The sequence below is a fragment of the Rousettus aegyptiacus genome, unplaced genomic scaffold (genome assembly GCF_014176215.1).
Source record: "Rousettus aegyptiacus isolate mRouAeg1 unplaced genomic scaffold, mRouAeg1.p scaffold_m13_p_1, whole genome shotgun sequence".
Taxonomy (NCBI): domain Eukaryota; kingdom Metazoa; phylum Chordata; class Mammalia; order Chiroptera; family Pteropodidae; genus Rousettus; species Rousettus aegyptiacus.
The window spans coordinates 35,838,820-35,861,418 of NW_023416284.1; the positions used below are offsets into that span (position 1 = coordinate 35,838,820).

The window sequence follows — 22,599 nt, forward strand, 5'->3', positions numbered from 1 at the left end:
CTCCTCCCATGGGGCTGGAGCCTGTCTGGGGTTCTCAAAAGCTGCTTAACCACGAAGCTGTTTCTTTAGATAGATTATAAATAGAAGCCCAATATGGAAAAGTAGATGGCCAGCCCCTCTGCATTGAGACCCCAGAAAATCACTATATGCATGAATTTTACTCCCTGGGACAGATGGAAATGGACCCCTGGGGGACAATAACCCAATGGGCCAGAGCACAGGCCTCTGGAGTTCCAGCCCAGGGCTTTTCCAGCCACATGGGCTTAATTAGTGCCTGAGACACTGTGCCTACACAAAGATGCCTCCAGAAGGATCTGCCAGTGGTCAGATTTGGGTGGTAGTGGTCAGGTCCACATAGCAAGGAGGAATGCGAGGGCTCTGCACTGCGAAGAAAAATAACCTTAAAGGGCCATAACATGGTTGTGGGAACACCAGCCCGGTGGGCAAGTCTTGGCCACGAGGCTCTGAAACTTGTTAAATAATGTCTCCAGACTTCAGGGAATCAGATGATGGTCCAGGGATGAAATTAGGCAGCAGACACACTTACATTGTCATTCTGGAAGGAGTGGAGGAAGTTCCCTCCTAGCTCGCCGTCGTCTCGAGGGGTGCCTGGAGGGTTGCTAATGCCACTTATGTTGTTAGGAGAATTCTGTGGGGAGAGGAGAGGAGGTGAGCCTGTGGACCCCCACGGCCTGCCCCGCCAGACCAAGAAAAAGGCCTTTAGGTGGGGGGCCTCAGGGGTGGGGCAGAGTGGGTGCTGTCAGGGAGGAGACACCAAACACACACTCACTTTTGGAAGTCCATCTATGTCACCTGACCCTAGAAGGAAGAAAGAATACTATTCAGTTTCTTCTGTGGAAGGGCCTCCAAACCCTTCTATCCAAACCCCACACTGTTTCTGCACAGAAAACGTTCCATCCTGGCAGTATCTTTCTCTTGGGATCTTCCTGTGGGTCTAGCTGAGCCAGGAGCTGAGGCTGAGAGAAGTCTGCTGGCCAGGGGGCAGCAGGACCCAGGAGCGTTGCTGGCTTACCTAATGATCCGTTCATGTGGTGTGGCTCCATGCCGCCCATGCCTCCCATCGGGCCGTCCGAGCCTGGGCCCATTGGGAACTGAGGAAAAAACACAGAGCATGGTGCCTGAGTGGGCCACAGCCCTGTGTGTCCTTCTCGTGGGCTCTCAGGCCCAGCTGCAGCAGAGCCCTGCCCTCAGGGAGCTTCTGTTCTGGTGGGGCTCCCCTCTCACACATGCTCAAAGCAGAACAATGGACATCTAGATTGGTGTCACTTTTTGGCTCCTATGAATAATGCTAAGATCATTTGTGTACAATTATTATGGGGACATATGTTTTCATTTCTCTGGGGGTAGATACCTAAAAGTGAAATTGAAGGGCCATACGGTGACTGTTTAACTTTTCAAAAAAGCCTGCCAGGCCACCTGCCGAAGGAGCTCCATCACATGACCTTCCCACCAGCAATGTACGGGAGTTCTATTTTCTTCCCATCCTCACTGAGATAAGTCATTATTTGACTTTTTGATTATAGCTATCTTAGTAGGTACCTCATTATGGTTTTCACTTGCATTTCCCTAATACTAATGACGCCGAAGTATCTCTTCATGTGCTTATTGCCTATCTGTACACTTTTAGAGAAATGTCTATTTCAGATCCTTAGCCCATTTTTTCTTTTAATTATTATCACTGACTTCTTTACATACTTTAGATTCAAGGCCCTTATCAGATGATTTATAAATATTTTCTCCATTCTGTGGGTTGACAGTATCCTATGCAGCACAAAAGTTTTAAATTTTGATGAAGCCCAATGCATTCACTTCTTTCATCATTTGTGCATTCGCTGTTGTACCTCAGGCTTTGCTTACTGCCGGCCACAAAGATTCACTACATTTTTTTTTTAATTACTGTTTTATCGTTTTCGTTCTGACATTCGGGTCTAGGGTCTGCCTCGAGGCAGCGTCTGCGTACTGGAGTAGGAAAGCAGCCCACCTTCCCCCATCTGCATGCAGCCAGCCAGCCATGCCAGCAGCACTTCACCATTCTGTATTATTCACTTTGTTACAAAAATGCTACCCTTTTAACGAAACAACAGTAGGACTAGTTGACAGTGGCAATTAGTAGTAGGACGAGTTAAATAAATGACATGGGAAAAATACGGCATTTTTATAATGTGTCTATCCCCTGACATAGTAATTTAGTTTAACTCTTTATTGAATGTTTAAATTTTGTAGGCTATAGCACAAAATATGTATTTCGGTAGGCTATAATACAAAATATAATATGTGTATTCTCAAAATAAATAAATGTAATATTTTTAAAGAGAACCTAAAAACAATAGGACTGATTAAATAGATACTCCCTAAATTTAACTTATAAAAATGACATAGTTCTGTCCTATATTACAACAGGATATTTCTGTTCTATTTCTTTTTTTTTTTCTTTTAAGATTAAAAAAAGTTTTATGTACAAAGAATCAGCACTGTTTCTTTCATCAGGTGGGTATCTTTCATAATCTATTCAAGGAAGACCATTTAATGCGATCGATGAAGCCTTTTATCCTTTGCGCCGGCAGGAACACTGGCGGCACATACTGAGGCTGCATCCCTGGATCAGACCATGCCCGTTTGAGAAGACATGGCAAAAGCAGCAATTTGGGCTGACTTTTCTGAGGGGACTCCAAGAGAGCTGCTGGTGACCCGTTTGCTTTCAGGGGTGCAATGAGACAAACAGTAATTGCTTTTCCACGAATACTTCTCTGAATTGCCTGCAGCTTCTAGGACATCCTTCTTTTCTTTTATGTAGGGGTAAAACTGAACACAGTGCCAAATGTAAAACTGGCTTTGACTTGCCGCTCTGCTCTCATCAAGCCCTCCTGTCAGTCCAACGTGGTAACACCAACCTATCCTCTCCATGAAAACATTTGCATGTGGAGTACTTAAGATCCTACTTACTCACACAGGTTTTTGGACCTATAGGAATCCACTTCCAGCTCTCTAAAGATGTCCACCCACTTTGTATCTACAGACTGGTTGCAGCAGACCAGCTGCTTGCCTGTCGGGTCTCCTTTGCATCTGAAAATTCACCAGAAGGGCTACCTCTGTCTCAGATATCCATCGCTTCTAAACCTTCCAGAGCACACTGGATGTCATTAGCAATCAAACCTTTCCTCGGGGAATACAGTTTTAAAGCACAAAGGTAATCTGAACTTGTGAGATCCAAGTTGGATTCCAATTAAGTTGCAGTTTTAATAAAGAAATTTTAAAAAGTCCTGCTTAATGTGGCTGCCCTCACTGGTGACATTTTTTTTGAGTTCTCAAGCAGTCTCATTTCCAAAGGAGTCAGTCATCCCTTTAGCCGTATGAGGTTTTGTCACAATCCCCTCATGACTCTGAACAAACTCAGGTGCGGTCTGGTCATCATCATCTAGGCTCCTTGTGGCCTCTTTAAAGATAATCAAACAGTTCTAGAGAAACAGCCTATATGTTTCTATTTTAGTGTAATATCTTTCTCCATTCTCATCTCAACGTATTTCCAAATTAGAGAAGGACATCACAGCAGGCCGACATTTTAACATTTTTTCCACAGCCGGCAACGACAGCCATCTAGTGGGCTCATGTCTGAGGCTATTTCTTAAAGTCAAAAATCTCATTAAGCATTTCTGCATGTTTCGAGGAAAATGACAAGTCACCAAGAATTTTGATTATGAAAGCCTGATACCACAGGTAAGCTAATCACACCCCTTTGTAGCAGTGTAAGGGACAGGTGTGTGGGACATTTAGCAGGTAAGACATTTATGGACTAAATAAAAATTGCCAAATTAACTGTGTACTGTCTGCCAAAAATGTAGATAAACAAGCAAAGTCTAAGTTTGTATTTGGACAAGAGAACAACGAGCTTTGATTTATGTTTTTTTTCACAGAAATCAAGATGACAATTTGAAACTCCAGTTTTCAAGTCAAAGTATCTAAAACCTGGTGGACCTGTTTTTGTTGTCAGGATTTGCATACTGTAGGAAGCTCACCTGATTTGTTGGTAAGATCTGACAGAATCGGCTCTATGCTGAAAAAGACTGACACATTTGTCATCAAAATTCCCCTTCTGTTCACCCAGGACTTAGCCACGACCTCTGAATCAGCACCTATAACCTTCTCAGTTCATGGAGCAACTGCAGGACCAGCACGGTGATGGTCTATGTCCAAGCGAATGCAGGAGCACTTATTTTTGACTGAGCGCTGGTGTCTCTTTAGAAGACAAAACAACCTTTTGATTGCTTTAGAAGGATGTACCTCTCTCCTTCCCGTCTCCATGGTGCTTGCTTTCAAACTCCCCTCTCCACTTTCACATCCCCTCTTCTCTTCCGCACACTGTGCAGTACCTTCCGTCTCGGTTATTTACCTCCCTAATCCAGTTGTATGTGTCCTCCCACCTGGTGTTAAAATAACACGGTCGCTGAGTCTTTTATTCTGGTGCTGGTGCTGGTGTCGGCATCGTTCTCGCGTTCATTAGCCGAACTCTTAGAAAACATGGTTACAATACTCACATAAAAAATGAAACCTGCACTATCTTGCCGCAGAGCACGACAGTTCATCTGCAGGCAGAGTCACAGGCTACTCTGTGCCGTGACCACTGCGCGCATGGGTCGCACCACTAGGGGAGACACAATGTGGATGACCCATCGCTGAGAAACACAGGTCACGACCGCCAGCGTCCGCCATCAGGAGCAGTATGGCGAGGAGGATAATCTGCGCTGTTTCCACCTGACACCAAACGGTGTGCCCAGTCCCTGCTCTGGGGCTGCTGTACGGGTCTTACACTGTTCTTCTGCCCAACTTTCTGCATCCACTGGTAAAAACCAGAACTTGTCATGTCCTGGGACATCATCTCCTAGGACAAGGGGCTTTCAGAGGTGAAACCTGGATGGCTGGTCACCCTAGTGAGAGCCAAGGGTGAGGAGGTGGGGGTAGTGGGAGGTGCTGACTGCATGGGGGAGAGGAGGGAGAGGTGCGGTGGAGCGGCAGGTGTGGTGTGCGGTTCCCACACCCCTCAGTCATGACTCTGGTTACGACTCCTCCTGGCGCCCCAGGAGGCGGGCCAAAGACCCTCATCCCAGAGGCTGCAAGAAGATTAAATACGTACAGTGTCCCGCATGGGGCCACTCATGATCAGGGTTTAGCACAGGGGGTGGTTTTAAGTGTCACATCAGACACAGAACCCTCAATACCAAACAGAGCGCAGCAAAAGCCACAGGCAATTTTGGGGCCCCAAGCCTGCCCTCTGCCTCTGTTCGACATGGAATAGAGGGAACAGGGAATGGGCGAGCAGGACCAGAAAAAGTGGAATTTGAGTTACAACATCATGGAAGGTTGGAACATTGAGAGGCCAAGATGGGAGGGAGTGGCTTCTAGACGAGGAAATGGCCTGAGGAGTGGCAAAGAGGCTGCAAGGTGCAGGAGTCACAGGGCTCCCAGAGGTGCCAGAGGCACAGAGCGTGCAGGTGCCCAAATGGGCCACATGCTCCTGCTGTGGCCTCAACCCTTAGCTCCACGGCCACAGAAACAGACCTGAGGGGGTGGGTGAGGAACTGCCCAGGGTGGCACAGCCGGCCAGCTGAAAACCCGCTGAGACCCGACCTATAGCCTGGTACTTTCCCTCGCCAACACCTACAGAGTGGTGGGGATCCCCACAGTGGGGTCTGGTGCCCTGCTCTGATGAGAGGGATGAGAATCACCCCATCTTCTTCTCCCTCGCCCCTTGGCAGCTATGAGATGGAAACTGAGTTGCCCAAGAGTTAATCACTTTTCTGATGGTTTATTTTATTCATCTTTGGTAACAAATGGCTGAAATCAATTAAACTTGCTTTCCCCTCAGCTGATGAAGTTAATTATGATTTGTTATGGTATCTGATATGTAAATTATTAGAAAGCAGACTTACGTTGGACCGGCTGCCTCCAGGCGGCACCGGATTAATCATTGTGTAGATGTTGTCACTGGAATTTGTTGAATCTGTAGAATAGTGGAAACCCGCAAGTCGGGGTGATTAATTCATTTCTTAATTAAAACAAACTCGTGGCACTTGAACTCATTCTTTTGTATTTTATCACCTAAAATTTCCTCTAAGTACCACCATTTTCTGGCTAATTTGTATTTAATGAAGATTCACAAAGTTTTTAATCATAGAAAATTCAACTGAGAAAACCACTCAACCCTGTAACAAAGAATTTCAGGGTGTCTGGAGAGCAGTGTGGACATGACAAAGGGGGATTACAGGTGCAAATTCTCATCTCTCCACCCCAAACCCAACCTGGCCCTTAAACGTTGGCCGAGATGAAGCAGGGGCAGCCAGATCATCACCTGTGCTCTCACTCAACCCTGCCCAGCGGCTTTAATAAAATCAGAGAAAGAGAGATGCCACAAATTACCTAGGGGCCACCCTGCCAAGCTGATGGGGCAGGAGGGAGAGGCAGGGATGGGGCTGGAGACGCATTAACATATGGAGTGGTTTAATGTGACCCAGTCTGAATGTAGGTCATGTAGCTCATAAAAATGCAGCAGCAGACAGGAGTCGGAGCGGGAGCCGGAATATCACAGTCGCCGCCTGCTTCACCCCTGCAGCTGAGCAGCGTCCCTGCTACGGGGAGCCGAGGATGGGGTAAGAGAGAGGGACTCCTCCGCCTCCCAATTAGCCAGAAACATCTCTTTAGGACATCAGCCAACGTGTGTGTATCAGGAATAGGCCCCATATTTCTCGGGCAAAAATCCAACCACTTCTCACTTTTTATTTTTGGGGTGGATAAGGATTGATGTTGAATTTCTTCTAGCTGGTCGTATGCTATTCTTAGCTGGGAAAGGAACAAAGCTGTGATGCTGTGTGCGTGCACGTGTGCACATGCCCACGTGTGTGCTGCATGCCCTCCTTCGGTTCAAGAAAAAGGGAGAAGGGATCGCCTACATAGAGGACCAGAAATCAAGAGGCACCATGGGCAGAATCCAGGTCCCAGGCTGCCAGAACCCAAAAGCCCCTTTTCAGTCACCTAGAGAAATGCACAACCAAGACAGGGTTCTCTTGGACCAGAGTGAGCTGAGGCCAGCGAGACCCCCGGTTCCTGGATCTCCCTGTTCTGCCTGTCCTTGAACCAGAAATAAGGAATGACCTGGCTGAAGCCACACAGTAGGTTGGTGGCACCAGGGGCCTCTTGCCTCCTAAATCCCTGATGCCAAGATGCCCAGTAGAGGATGTGCTGCTCAGGGAGTGGCTGGTAAGCTCTGGCTCTGCACCTGGGCCCCTCTAGGACTCCCCAAGCCCTCCAAAACACCTTTTCCCCAACCCTCTTACCTGCAGGACTAGGCATGATGGGTGTTCCTGGGGGGCCGCCACCACCAGGGGGTCCCTGGAGATGAGATAAAAATTGACATCAGAGACCCTCAGTGGTGACACATGTAGGAGAGGCCACCGAGCTCTAGCCACATTGGCAGCCAAGTGCTCACTGGGCCCAGAGTTGGATACACCCCCTTTCTTTAAAACCGAGGCAGCTCTGTGTGTGTGTGCATGCACATGCATGTGCGCAGGCACATGCTCACATGCATGCTCATCAGTGAAACAGAAGGCCTGTGGTGGAAGCCAACCGCCCACTGGTCAGCCCCCAATATCCGGGGCTCCCAATTCTGGGTTTTGTTTGGGGACTTCTGGGCCACCAGAAGGTACAAATATCTGAATATTGATAGCAAATTCTAGCACAGCTTAAATCTGTGCTCAGAATTTGTTTTGAAAGGGAAAGAGACAGGAATCCCTGAGTAGTTCTCTTGCACACTTAGCCACAAGTGGCTAGACGTGCAACACCCCAAACCCAACACACTTACCACGTAGGTACCGGGTGATGAGGAGGAGTATGGAATCTAGAAATAAGAGATGGAGGAGCCATGTGTCAATCACTTCCTCTGAAAGGCAGCACCCTCTGGCTTTCAAACCCACTTGAGACCATGACCCCACCCTTGGTGGAACAGGCTGTGGGACACACTGAGCCACCTAGTTAGCTCCCCTCAGAGAAGCAGGGGTGTGAGCAAAGTCCAGCTCCCACACTGAACTGATCCGGAAGACTTGCAGGGAGCCTAGAGGCAGGAGGGGGGAAGGCGCGTGGGGAAACTCCAGTTCGAGGGGGCAGGAAAGGAAGAACCTTGCCCCATCCCTCTGGCATTCTCCTCTGGATTATCTGCGCTGAGCCCCTTCCTAGCTCTTCCTTTTGAGTCCTGGAAGCCAGCACTGCAGGAGCCCCTATGTGAACAGTGCTCTCTGAGCCAGGCTCTTAGCTGACACCTCAGTTTCTGCAGAGCAATGGGCTGGGCTGGGCTGGGACCAAGCCCATGATGGCCCTAAGCATGTTACTCCCAAGCCTCTGCCTACAGGTGGGCTTCTCCTTGGAGGCATCAGGAGGAGTCCTACTGCATCTCTCCAACCTGTTAACACTTTCAACCTGGGGACAGAAGCTGCCCTGAACCCCCAGAAATCTCTCTCTGGCAAACATCACCCACCCGACCTGGTACTTACTGAGTTAGCACTGTTAGGATTGGGCCAGGGTCTGCCAGCTCCAGGGCCCCTGACAGAGGGAAAAAAAGATGGAGACAATGAAAAAGGTTCTGTTGATCACAAAGGGGTGGTGCCAGCTGGGGCAGAACGAGAGGGCTGAGATCACTAACAAGTTCTTCATATAGGCCCGGGGCCTCCGGTTAGAGACCATCTACTTCTGGGGCAGTAATGGGTAGTTCCAGGGGTAGGAATCTACAAACTCCTACATATAAAATATCCTCTGCATGTGCATTTTCCTAGGAAGGGAGTCCCCAGATTTTCACAGGGAGCTATCACCATAAAGGGGTTAACAACCACTGAAGAACTATAACAGTGGTCAATTGTATAAGGGTTCAAATCTTGACCCTTCCCCTTTATGCTGTGTGAGCATGGGCAAGTGACTTCACCTCTCTGGTGCCTCAGTAACCTCATCTATAAATGGGAGGTAATAACCACCTTACAGGGTTATTATGAAGATCAGGTGAGCTAACCCATATAACGTGCTTAGAACTGTGGTGGGCACATAAAGCACTCTGTGTAGTAAGGCCTCATCACCAGTATTGCCAACATCCTCACTTAACTGATGAGGAGACTAAGGTCTAGAGAGGTGCCAGCAATTACTCAGATCATGAGTCTTCCAGGAGGGCAGGAGAGGGCGGGAAAAGCCATGGGCTCTGAGCCACTGGCGGGTCGTTTCTGCCTTACATGTTAATCCCGGGCATGGCGGGGCCGAGGGAGTTGGGTGGTGGTCTCATGCCGCTGCCATAATTCTGCAACGATAACCAAGGGTCAGTCTATGAGAAGGAGAAGGGGAACCGGAGAGAGAAGGAGGGAGGGAAAACAAACAGACAGAATATAAGCGAGAGGATTAGTCTGTGAAAAAAACCTGATGAGAAAAAAATAATACATTTGTTTTAAAAAGGTGGAGGGAGGGTGGGAATCAAGTGATGGGACCACAATGACAAGCCAGCACAGAGGGACAGTCACAACTTTAAAATGCATCTTCAGGGGCTTCGAGATGATCCTCTCAAAAGCACACGGACATCAAGCAAGCCGCTCACATCTCTGGGCTCATGACTCTGGATGCGACTTCTCCTCAAGTCTCAGGCAGGGGAGGGGAATGGCCTTGGCAATGGGCTGACAGGTGAATGCCAGCCACGTTAGATCCTCTGAGGAAAAGGAACCTGCTGACAGGCCGGGGTAGGGGTCGGGGCTGGGTCTGAATGAGGAAGGGGAAAGAATGCTCCTGAAAGGCCTGGCATGTAGACACCCCACCTCGCCCTAGGTCTGGGTTGTCCCCCATCCCCGGATCCAGGTGTCTAATCCAGGCATCAGCATGTGCGGCCCTCAACAGGCTACAGGAGCAGGAGAAAAACGTTTCTACCCTCAGAGGGGAATCACCATTCCAGGATTCTACACAGAACTCGGAAAACCCCAGAAGCCCCAGCTCAGTATAACCCATGAGGCAGAGTGGGGAGGGCCGGAAGCACACCTGAACCGGGCACTCAGGCCTCTCACCTGGTATTCATCCGCTGCCACACATGAGCCAGTGCTGCCCCAACGCCCCTCTTTCGTTCCTATATTCTTGGCGGAAATGAATGCCTTGCCTCCCTTCTCCACTGGGTGGGATCCTACACATCCTCTAACACCCAGCAGTTCAAACAGCGCCTACTCTGTGCAGCCTTCCCCTCCCCGCCCCTCCGGCTTAAGTGCTCCATCCTAGCTCCTCCCATAATGCCTCATAACTTTCCTCCCCCACCAACCATACCACACTGGGTTATGATCATCCGTGTCGCCTACTGGACTCTGAGTGTCTTCTGAAGATGAGAGCTATGTCTTAAGGACCTTCATAGCCCCATTTACCAGCTGGCACAGACTGGCTGAAACGATCAACCAGGGAAGGAATGAAGAAGTGAATGAACGGAAAGTAAAATGAGCCTGGCTATAGCTTAAGTTCTGTCCTTGTAGGAGAATCTCAAAAGAAGCAGGTTGGTGGGATTTTGATGGCAAAGGAACAGCCAGCAGTAGCTGTTCCTTACTGAGCACACAGCACACTGTATAAACAGTCTCTGAATTGGTCCTTCTAAGAATACCATGAGGCTAGTATTATTCCTATTCCACAGAAGAGGAGACTGAGATTCTCGGGGGAAAAAAGATTTGCCCAAAGTCACAGTTGGCAATGACCCAGCAGGGGTTTAAACCTGGATCTGTGAGCCCCTGGAGTCTGCACTCTATGTCACATATATGGTGAGAGGTTGTGTGCAAAGGGGGCAATCAGGAGGCTCGAGAGCCAGAGCTACAAACTCAGAGCCAACATCAAGCTGATGGTGGGTTCCTCAGCCAGGGGCCGTCTCCCGAACATCACCGCCTGGGGGCCACTTCCTCTGTTTGGTCAACCACAGAGGGGCTTGGAGTCTAGAAGAATGCCCAGAGAGGGGGTGGACAGTGACAGGAGCAGCACTGGCTGGCAACGAGCGAGGCCTAGAGCTGAAGGAGCCAGGGCAGGGCGGCTACAGAGGGGCCCTAAGGCAGCCAGCATTCTTAAAGCCTGCAGCCCCCAAGCCTGATCAAGATGTGTGCCTGTCCTCGGACAGTGGCAGGCTCGGGGGGAGGAGCAGGTGCCAGGCCCACTTTACAGAGATGTCACGGTGCAGCGAGCAGAGCCATGGATTTGGGGTTAGAACACTGGGGAGCTGGCCCCAGCTCAGCCACTTGCTACTGACTCTGGGCAAACTACACAAATAACAATGACGCTTCCTCTGTACTACGTACTTTCTATCGCCCACACGCAATCATCACAACAACCCCCATACTATCCCCACTGTAAAGATTAAAACGCTGAAGTGCAGAGGCAGGGTGACAACCACTCGTATAGCTATGCTTTAGGCAGAACTGGGACTGAAGGCCCACCTCTGCTGGGCTGCATCATCCATCGACCGGGGACAAAGAGCTCCCAACCCTACAGGGCCCGGTGAGGATCAGATGAAATGATGATTCTGAAGTGCTGTCAGTCTTCAGAGGTGTGTACTGATTTGGGATGTTGGCAGCAAAACAAACACCAAAGCTCTTAATGCTGCCTTAAGCATCGTAGAACCTCAGCTCTTAAAGGACCCTTTCTAAGCCCCACATGCAGCTACTAAATCCCCTCGACAAATCTCGGCCTCACTTCCACTCCTCTGGAAGAGAAAGCTCACCCCTCCCCAGGCAGCTCAGTCTTCCACTGTGTACAGCCCGGCCCATCAGAAGGGTTTTCTAGAGAGTGATCTCTTCCAGGGCCTGCAGCTGCATCCTGCTGCCCCTCCAGAGTGGTCTGTTCCTTGAGGCAACAGCAGGGGGCTGGCCTGGGGTGGGTGGAAGCCCGACGTTGCTGCATAGAGTGAGAAGAGATGATGAGTAGGGTGCTTGATCCTGAAAGATGCTTGGATTTGCAGCATGCAGCACCTCTGAGAGGCTCGGGGTGCACCCTCTGCTGTTCCTGACCCTACCCTGCCTCCCAAATACCAGCATGCCTGCTTTCCTGGAGGGACTGTGCTCACCAGTCTTCCCTCTTTCAGAAGTACGGACCCTGGAAGGCCATTCATACCTCCCCGTTTCACAGAGGGCAAGCTGGAGGCCCAGAGAGGCTGGAGACTCGCCTGAGGCCACATAGTAAGTAGGGGGGAAACAGGGCTAAAAGTCAGGTTTTGAGGAAAAGTTTTCAGATCGCAAACACCAGCCTTTTCAGAGGGCAGGCAGGTTTGGGAACATGGTTTCAGAGACTTAGGTGGCATGGGCCCCTCTCCTCCCAGTGCCCGCCGCCCTAGCTGCGGCACTAAGCTGCAAGGTGTGACCACTAGCCAAATGCTACCCACTCCGCTCCACAGAGACAGGGGCAGCTGGAGACATGGACTTGTTCTCAGTGTAGTCATGGGGCCGGCCACATCCAAGGGGGTCTGTCTTTCCACACCCCTCACCCTCATCCCCATGTGGGCATCTAGACCCTAAACAGGGGAAGCGGGGCTGACTCACAATCAGGAACAACAATGGGCCCTCCTGCAGGCGACCCTGGGTCAGGTCCCATCGTCTCGGTCTTAGCTCTGCACCTTGTGCAGGGCCTGCACTGACTTGGCAAGTCACCTAGCAGCCAGCAGGGGCTGGGGCCTGCTACTACTTTCTGAAACACTTCATCAGAGGGGCTGTCTCAGTGCTGCCTGTGGCCCACCCAGCACTACCTCCGCCTTAAAAAGGGGGAAGATCCATCTAGTCTGTAGAATGAGTCTGTCAAAGGGGACACTTCTGGTTGTCCAGACAGCATTCTGGTAGGTGGGGCCTGTCCTTCACCCCTCTCTAGTCCCACACTGGGAGACCTCTCAGTGAAAGTCCCTTAAACGGCCCGCCCCTCCTCACCCAGCCCCGGGTGCTCTGACAAGGGTCCCAATCCTCTCATCTCTTTCTGGGGTCTCTGCTCAGAGGCACTGCGCCTGGACTGTCCTGATCAGCAGGGAGACGCAGGTCCTCCCCCTGCGGGTGGCAGAGATCATCCCTAGGGGCTGTGGATTATCCTTCGCCTAAGCTTTCTCAGATGCAGACAGGCCAGAATGGCGATCTGATTCTAGGCTGTGCCGACTCCACCCCAACTTGAGTATCAAAAACGCTGAGGGGCCGGTGGCCCTGGGAATTGGTGCTTGTGGGGTCTGTGGGCCACAGCACCTCTGACGGGCCAAGCACTCTCTCTACCTGAACCTGGCCAGAAGACCCTGTAGTTTATGCCTTATTCTAATAGGATTCACTTTTAAAAACTTAACCTGACACTGACACACATGTAATTCTTTAAAGAGAGAAAACAATTAGGTGGAAATGCTACCTCCTTTTGGCACTGGCCATTTCACAGAACCCGAGTACAATCTGAGGGACTGAGGGCAAAGGGCGGGGCAACTGCCTGGTCTACTGGTTCCTCTGTGACACTGAGCCTAAAATGCGACACAAGCTCCAAAAGCGTAATTCACTCCACTTGAATCTGAAACCAGTAAAGCAGCCCCAAGACCACACTGTACCTATTTCTTGGTTCAGAAAGTTCTGGAGTGGTCCCTGGCTATTAGAAATCTCAGAATAACAGGCTGAGGGTTTCCAGGTTTCTCACCTTGGAGTCTGGTCTCCACACAGCGCTGTGCACGCGGCGGCACTTTCTAATGGCTCCTGAGAGGCTGGCCACCTTTCCTGACATCCTGGGCCCAGGGCCCAGGGAGGGAAGGGAATCCATGGAGCACCTGCAGGTGTCTTGTGCTGAGGTGTGTCTCACGGCTGCAGTTTCACCCCGCCTCACAAGGGTGACCACCTATGAGGTCATCGCTCAGCTGCCCGTTTTGCAGATGAGGGACGGACAGCCAACAAGGCGGAACTGCGGACAGAACTGTGTTTTCCGCACTAAGTTAAGAGCGCGTCCTTTTTCTGTCCACTGGGAGTGACCACGGCAGCACCCTCAGGGAGCAGAGAGAAAGGGCTAGGGGGTATGAGGAGAGTCTGCCCTCTCCCCACCTTCAGCTGTGGGGTCCAAAACTTCCAGGTTCTATGGTGACTGCTCCCTGGCTGACCCCAGACCCTGAAATCCACCCCACACCCCAACCTTGCCCAAGCCTAAATCTGACACACCACCAGGCCTTTCTATCTCCAGTGAGGACTGGTGTAGACATTCTGGGTTATTCTGACAGAGGTTTGGATCTGGCATTTAATACTGTACCCTACCCAGAGGAATACAGGAGACCCTAAGGAAAAGCACCTTAGGGTCTTTGTGTTGATAAAGTAAAATAAAGAACGGGGTGGTGTTTTCACAAGCCCTGGAGGTCGGTGGGGTTGGAGAAGGTCAGCGGCCTCACCCCCATGCTAGCATCTCCCTGCCCTCAGGGCCCCCTTCAAGGCCCCCCTTAGGGCCTACAGGAGCGCCCTACCCTGTGCACTGCTCGCTGAGGCCAGGAGAGCCACACTGGGCCCAGGACGTCTTTTCAGCAAGACTGAACCTTTGGGATCTTCACCTCTTTAAAGGGTGTCACAAGTCTGTGCCAGACTGCTGGTCAGGGATACTGATGTAACAAGATACCTGCTAAGCCGGGAGGAAGTCTTAAACTTCCAGAACATTCTGCTCTCAGTCTGTCTGATAACATCCCTTCTCAGCTTCTAGAACCCCAATATACTAACAACCTTTGCCCTGCCCCAAAGAAACCATAAAAGCAATAACTAAACCAAAGCACCTAGAATCCTGAACACTGGTTTCAAGCCCCCAAGTTGGAAAACATAAATTGCCCTGTGCCAAGAAGCATCATGCCAAGAACTTGACCCTCTCCCTTTCGGCAATCCTACAAGGCAGATCCTGGCCTCCTTCCCATTTTACAGATGTAGCTTGCAAAGCCTCCAACAATCCAGAGCAGTGGGCAGTGGAGTAGGAATGGAATTTTCCTGCCTCAGACTCTACCTTAGATCTCTCAGATCTCCCAGGATGTTCTGAAGTCCAAAGCCACGGCAGACTTCCACACCAAGAGTACCTCTAAGGTGTGGCAGGGGCTGAGGTACATTCAGGAGAGGGAATGCTCTGCTGCAAACTCTGCCGCCCTCCCACCGATTCCTCAGCCACCAGGCGGCCTGCCTTGCAGAGGTCAGTTCAAGACAGCTGCCAGGCAGGCAGGGGCCATTCTGGCGCCTTCAGAGGAGCTATTAAAAATAGGAGCTCTAGGGGAAAGTATGTATGTATGTATGTATGTATGTATGTATGTATGTATGTATGTATGTGTGTGTGTGTGTGTGTAAATATAGATATAGATTAGATATAGATATAGGAAAACGAGAACTGCAATTGGTGTGGGTTTGCTTTCTTCTAGGATTATGGGGCCAAGAGAAGACAAGGCCCTCCCGAAAACCTTTCAGCACCCCCAAGAAGAAAGCAGGGACTGGCGTGCTGTAAGTACGCCAGAGCCAGCGGAGGGCTGTGGCATGTGCGCAAGCGCCTCGTCTTAAAAAAAAAAAAAAAAAGACGTGTATGTGGGGAGACTACTCCACCCCCAGGGAACCAGAAACCTGGGAAGAATCCAAATATCTACTAACAGGTGGGAGGGACAAGCGGGCTTCTGGGTGGGACAGAAAAAAAGGAAGGAACACCCTCCCGCTCTCACTATGTGAAACTCCCCTCCCCTTATCCAGACTTGTAGCTCCTTTCAGGCAGTCAGAATCCAGGGAATTCCCAAGGAGGGAAGAGCAGAGCAAACCCTGTCACAGCTCCTGCAGGGAGCAGAGCCACATTCAAGTACTAGGAAGAGTAAGAGCTAGCAGCGAGAAGGCTGTAGATGGGAATGGCCGGTCAGACCCCTGCATGATGGCCCCATGGGGCCCGTACCCGTGGGGTATGGAGTTGGTCACAAGGAGCAACCACTGTGTTTAACTGTAAAGAGGTAGGCAGGGTGCTTGAAACAATTTCTTCCAGCGTTTCTAAATGCTTCTTTTTTTTTTTTTTTTGCAATGGAACCCTCTGGTGAAAAAAAATCTCAGGCAGGACCCCAATATGTGGAAGAGACAAAAGCTCTGGGTTGCAGTCGGCTGGAGCTCTGGTCAGCCAGGCCTCCGCTTACCTGGGGTGGCATCGTTGAGAACCATGGATACAGACTCCCTGCCTGTTGGATAGGTGGGCAAACAGAGGCCTGCTGGGGCCCACAGAGATCAAAGTGATTTGTCCAAGGACAAATGGTGAACTGCAAACAGAGCTAGGACCCCCACTCGTTTGTCCTACTTCTGGGTGACAATAAGCTGTGACCCTTGAGCCGCCCACCCAAAATGGGAGGAAGCTTTGGGGTTCCTGTAGGACCCACACTATGTTCCCTCTGCCTCCCAAAATCCTCACACCAAAGGCTGGCACACCCCTCCCCCGAAAGGGTCTGTCGCTGGGAGGCTCCAAGATGCCCCTCTTCCCCAGCTCCCTGGGGGCCCCCTCAACTCTGCCTACTGAGGGGACTGTTCTTGGTTCTGTGTGGGTCTAGCCCAGCCCTGGACAGAGATGGCAACTGGGGACCTAGTCACACCCTTTCCTTTCACCCCTGCGAGCTGAGCGACGTGGAAAGACTGACACACTGTGGAAAGAGGAGAGAAGGCGGGGGCACACAGATGGCCAGGGAGATGGGCAGACGGACAGATAGACAGGCTTACCTGTGGGCCGGGACCCATGGGCCCCATGCCTCGGGGAGGGTTCATTCTCTGCATCGATCCTCCCATGTTGGGGTGCCCTGTGTGAGAGAACAGGTGAGCTGAGAGTGGCAGAGGTGGGAGCAGACAGGAGAGGGAGAAGGAGCGCCTCGGGACTCCCCACGCCCCAGGCAGACACCACGCTCGCTCGCTCTACCTTGTTGTCGTGTGGGATCCATGGAATTGGGCAGCAGTGGCTGTGTCCCAGGAACTCCCCCGGGAGGCTGGAAGAGATGAGAGACATGAGCTGTGCAGCTGCTTCCCGAGCAGGGGGACAGAAGGGGACACATCTGCCTGCCGCGGCTCCCCATCTGACCGTTTAGGGCCACTCACGGCCTCCCTAAGACCATTCCTGCTGCCTGCCAGGCGGGAAAAGGGCCCCGGGGAGTGGCAGTTGGCCTGGGCTGGCGTTAGCGAAAACTGGCATGGGTGGGTCAGGGCTTCATCTGAGGGAGAGAAACCACCGCCCCGCCCCGCCGTGTTTGTGGGTCTGTGTCCCTGCCAGAGCCTGGCCCCGCTCTGGCTGACTGCAGAGCGCCCCTCCCCTCTTACCACCAAACCCCAGCCGCTGTGGTTTAAGCCAAACCCTGCCTTTCCTATGCCTTTCGGAGATGTAATTCATTTTATCCCTACCTCCAAACTGTGAGACATACACTAGTTAAAAATCCTATCCCAATGAGAGGCTCTTTGTAAAAGGGAACAGAGGTGAAGGTAGCCTCTGGGATTGAGACAAGGGAAAATGAGGCCCAGAGGCCGAAGAGCCCCCAGGCACCTATTGGCAGAGCCGGGATGAGTACTCTGGACTCCTGACTCCCTCACATGAAGTGCCTCCTTCCCACACGGAGGGTGAAGAAGGGGGCTCTAGGAGAGGGGGGGAGCGGGATGCTGAATGAGAACCTGCTCCCCAAAGCCTGACACAAGTGGCAGATGTGGGTGCAGTTACGACTAAGAAGGTGAGGACAGGGTGCCATGGGTTTCCTGAATGAATGCTTGGCACGACCTCTGTGAAAATCTATTAAAAGTGATTTACTTAGGACTGAAGTTATCTCAGCTGCCATCTGAAGGGAGAGAGAAGCAGAGCTGGGGAGATAGTTTGCTTCCACGGCCCTATGCCTTAGGACCAAACATGGGCCTTTGCCTTTGAGAAGAAAAGCCTTTGGGAAAGCCGGTCACCCTTTTCCACCTGTAGGGGCCAGTGCATCTGAGGCATCTGTGATAGGGACCATCACCCCCACCCCGCTCACTGCTGTGGGGATGGCTGAGTGGGGAGCTGGTCTACCTTTGGCCCAATGGTGAACCCCAAGCTGGTTTTGGAATGAGATGGTAGGAAGCAAAAGGATGAGTCCTCACTGTATAGCTTCAGAATGGGGCGTGTGGGGGTGTCTAGGAAGGGGGAGGGCTTCTGAGAGGGTCACCCAAGCCTGGGGAGTACTTGATGTTCACAAAGTGGCATTTAGCACCTGCTGTTTCCACCTGCCTGGGGGCTTAGAGTCTGCCTCTCCAGCCTCTGGGCTTTAGCTGTTCCCACCTCCCACTTTCTTCCAGCCTTGCTTCTCCTTTGAGTGTCTAAGCTCTGAATCACTTGGCCAGTCTGTGCCATTTGCAGTTCGGCTGGTTACAGGCATCCGAGAGGACAAAGGACTGAGTCTAAGGCTGTTTGGTTTGGGAGATCCCAGGATATTGAGGAAGGCAGAGCAGTCATGGGGTTGGACATGGGGTTGGACAATCGCTCTCTTTGCAGGTAGCCCAGTGTTGAGCACCTGTTCCTACAGGAAGCTCCTCCTGGGGCTCCCCTCAGTCTGCTGCATGTCAAGATGCGGAAGCAGAGCTGGGCTACCCAGAGGCTCGGAGGGGAATTGGGAGTCACCTCCCTCCCTGAAACAGGACAGGGAAGTATGGGCCTTCTCTACAAAAAAAGGAAGGTGTGCAATAACCAAGACAGAAATGTCTTGCACTGAGCGGGCTGAAGCCCTCAAACATTAACAAAGAAGGAAAGTAACAGCTCATAATGGGACTGCGAGCACGTGCTTTGCGCACATCTCAAAAACTGCTAGGGGGTGAGGGGCCCTGAGGCTGTCCCACAGGCTCCTGGAAGTAGGCCAGTGCCTCTCCCACAGCACTGTGGGGCAGATGCCAGAAGTGTCTGCCCCAGGAAAGGACAAATCCCAGCAGCGTTTGCACGCTTACCTGGTGGGGGCTCCACATGACAGCCCTGGATTGCTCCTCTCCTAAATCTGGCTGAACCCCACTGTTCACCACCCACCCAGCTGCCCTTGCTTAAAACACACCAATTCTCCATACACGGCCTCAAACCTAAGACATGGACATGGAGGCAGGTATGAGGCTGGCCCTGCAAAACTTCAAAGCCAAGTCAATGACCCTTAGCTTCTTGCCCGCTAAGTGCCCTTCTCACTGCCTAGGAGGTCACGTGAGCCTGAGTGAGTCCTGTAGCCTCTGCTTACCCTACCTGCCCCGGCGGAAGGCTGAGCTAACTTGGTTGGCACAGAGGCTTCTGTTTGATCTACGGCCCCATCTAAGGTACTCTTTAAGACACCCCCAGGGGCCCATCCTCCTCTGGAGTATAAAAATTTGAGTTTGCAGGAAACTCGATCTCCCGGAGGACGGGAGATTGGGAAGACTGGTGTGCATGCAAGATGCAGATGACGATTTATTCTCCATTTGCTCTCTTGGGTACTTGCCCATGCTGAATCAATAAACAGAAACATATATATTTCCTCTAGTGTCCCTCAACAGCTAGAAGGGCCACAATTATAAGGGAGCATCTGGTCTCTCCCTCGGGCGAGGGAGAGCCCCTGGATGGGCAGGAGAAAAAGCTTGTTGCTATGGCCCGTGTGTGTGATGGCAAAGGAGAGCCACTTGGTGACAGGTTGAAAACAAAGGCGGGGGCCGCATTTTCACAACTATGAAAGCGAACTGAATGGGTGAGGTGGAGAGGACACAGCGCTGGCTGGGGAGCTGAGCCCAGCTCATTGGGAGGCTTCGGGAAGTCACTCCTCCACTCCGACCTTCTGCTCCCTCAACTCGGATGTATCTATGGGTTCCTCCTTGCTCAAAAAGCCAAGTCTCTAATTCTTCTTGTCCAAGTTTGTCCCCTTCTTGTCAGAGAAAATAGAAAACAAAGGGCTTTTGGAGGGGGAAAAAAAAAAGAAGTAAGTGGAAACCCGATAGGTAATTTAACTTCAAAACTGGAGGCGTCTCCTTCTGAGCATCCCTGTGGTCCCTGGGCCGCCTCACTCCCGGGCTTTCCCGCAGAGCCTTGACGATGGGAGGAACCACACTCAGAGAACACCAATTTAGCTGATGACCGAACTCCTGGCTCCAAAGGCAACACTGGTTAGATGCGCTGGTGTTGCTGTCAGATTTTTGAAGGGCTTTTTGCAAGGTCATTCGAATTATGCACAAAAAATATTCTGGCAGAAAAATAAATTTCCTGGAAGTTTCTTTTGAGTCCATCTAGCCTCAAAAGAGGATATTCATCTGCACATCACCAACTGCCCTCCTGCCCCTGGACGGGCTATGACAGGGAGGGCGGTGTGGGGGCTGATTCTCCAGACCACCTAGAACTGCCGATTCTAATGGTCCAGCCTAAGGCACACAACCCCAGTCTGAAAAGCCCTCCATATAAGCAGACCACTTTTCTAATTACATGAGCAAATCCTTTCTTGTTTTGAGTTGGGTCTGGGAAGCCGGCAGACATTGCTGAAAAACTCCCAAACGTCCTGCTCCGCTGCCTCCAGGCTCCTGATCTAAGCATTCCTACGGGCCATTTCTCCCCTTAATAGCAGGATTCTATTTACCAGCCTTGGCAATTCTCAAAAGCTTCCAGGAAAAAATGCACGTCGTCAATTAACTTCATTAAGGAGGAAGACCCTTTTCCAAGAAGGGCCTGCAAGGGAGGGGCAGGGGTATTACCACCTTCTCTATACTAGCTGAAACCCTGCATTCCCCCACCCTGGCTGGTTCTGTTGCTGCCCAGAACTGCTGCCCCAAGCCTCCTAGGAAAGGCAGATGAAAATGCTGGCAGGCGGCTGTACCACGGGCACAGAGGGGACACAGGGCTCTCTCTGGGGACCTGCTTGTAAAGCTAACTTCCACGTTAAAACCCGTCCTTCCACCTCCCAATCCTTTCCCCACATTTCGATGCAAGTCAAAAGAACGGGGGTCAAGAGTGGCCGAGTGAGGGGAGAGGGAACATGAAAAGGTACAATACCTGGTTTCCCATTCTGATCGGGGGCCTGGGGCCGCCTGCGTATCGCGGTGACATGAAAGGCTGCAATTACAGGGAATTAGTTCAATGACAGCCTGTGCTCCTGCACAGTGACAAACACAAATGCGCTCCACTCCACAAAGTCCAGGTTGTTACAACTAGTGATCTTTTAAACTCTCTTTCTCCCAGTGGCCTCTTCCCTCCAGGCAAAACTTCCTTTGGGCAGAGGGAACAATAGATGCCCCAACACTGGGGACTCCGACTCTGCATCTGTTCAGAGATCAACTGTGGGGTGACAGGGCAGCGGCTGGGACTTTGCACAGGACCGGAAGAGCAGCGACATCGATGTCAGGGAAAGGAGGGGCAAGTCTGCTCTTGGGAAAGGCAAATCGAAGAATCAGAAAAGGGACCTGTACGCACAATTTTCAGGGTGTGCAGACAAAGCTGGACACGCACGCACACGCACACACACAGAAACCACCGACGAACGGGGTGGGGAAAGGGAGCGGAAGATTCGAGGGGGGAACACGATGAAAACAGCAAAGGGACAGCGGGCTTCCTAACTGAGTGCAGGGAATGGGCGGGAAAGCTTTCTCAGCAGCGAGAGTGCACAAAGAAAAGGCTAGGGATGCAGCTTCGGTTACGAACAAATGGTGAACCAAACTCAAAACCAAAAGTGAGAGAGGAAAAAACAAAAACGCAAAGGCCGCTGACAAGGTCACAGAAATGTTTCGGTTTTATATCCAAGCTGGGTGTGATGTCCAGGGAATGAAGACTCTCTTTAGAAAGGAAAAATATTTTTTTAAGAACACTTCGTTTGTCAATCAAGACTTGAAGGCAATGCTGGGAGCACGTTTTGATTTTTGTTTTTCCTCTGCTGGCTCTGTCCTCCTGGTGCCCCGCGCCCCCCGGCGGGCGGGCGAGCCAAGTGCGTTACCTGACTGTGGGGTCCCATCATGCTGCTGGGATTGTGGGGTGGAGGCTGTGCGTGCGGCGAGGGCTGTGACCCCGGAGGACCCTGTGAGGCCAGACAGTAGAGGCAGGTTATAGATCACAGCACATGGAGAAGCGCAGAAGCTTAAAAGAACAAAAATCAAACCAAAACGAAGGGCGGGCGGCAGGCGTGCGGGCGGCGGGCTCTGATTGGCGGGGAGATGTGAGCTGCTGCCTAGGTCGCCGGCTCATCGGTGGAAAACGGCGAGCGGGAGGGAGAGAAGCTGATAAACACGTTCACGGGGATTTACAGGAATGAAAAATCAAATTGAGCTCCTTTGTCAAAGCACACAGGAGCAGGGGCCCAGGCATCGTCTAGCATTGGAGCGGAGTTTGCCATGTTAAATACATTGGTTGAGACGGGCTCAGAGGGCATAGTGATGCACAGAAACTAACCCACTCTGCAAGACGTGTAAGAGGCCCTGCCCTCAAGGAGTTCCCAGTCTGGGGGGACAGAGACAGGTCATGGGTACCTAGAAACCAGTCTACTGATGGATGAACGAGAACAGACAGGAGGAGTGGGGTGATGCCAGAGACTGAACACACGGGGAAACGAGAGGAAGACACGGTTACTGAGCGCCCTCTCAGTGCCGTACATTAATGCAC

General features: G+C 51.5%; 1 protein-coding gene across 4 annotated transcripts in view; it reads right to left on the bottom strand.

The window, feature by feature from the left end:
* The window catches only part of SSBP3 (single stranded DNA binding protein 3), a 152,488-nt gene that overhangs the window by 2,058 nt on the left and 127,831 nt on the right, over positions 1-22,599 (bottom strand). The window contains exons 6-17 of one of the 4 annotated variants that reach the window (XM_016120261.2): positions 21,938-22,018; positions 21,004-21,063; positions 16,930-16,996; positions 16,737-16,813; positions 9,279-9,367; positions 8,556-8,604; positions 7,871-7,906; positions 7,347-7,401; positions 5,946-6,016; positions 1,034-1,112; positions 791-819; positions 548-649 (exon numbers count right to left, since the gene is read on the bottom strand). In XM_016120261.2, the coding sequence (XP_015975747.1) occupies positions 548-649; positions 791-819; positions 1,034-1,112; positions 5,946-6,016; positions 7,347-7,401; positions 7,871-7,906; positions 8,556-8,604; positions 9,279-9,367; positions 16,737-16,813; positions 16,930-16,996; positions 21,004-21,063; positions 21,938-22,018 (795 nt within the window). The remainder of the gene's footprint in view (positions 1-547; positions 650-790; positions 820-1,033; positions 1,113-5,945; positions 6,017-7,346; positions 7,402-7,870; positions 7,907-8,555; positions 8,605-9,278; positions 9,368-16,736; positions 16,814-16,929; positions 16,997-21,003; positions 21,064-21,937; positions 22,019-22,599) is intronic. The other 3 variants (XM_016120262.2, XM_016120264.2, XM_016120263.2) reach the window with 3 other exon arrangements.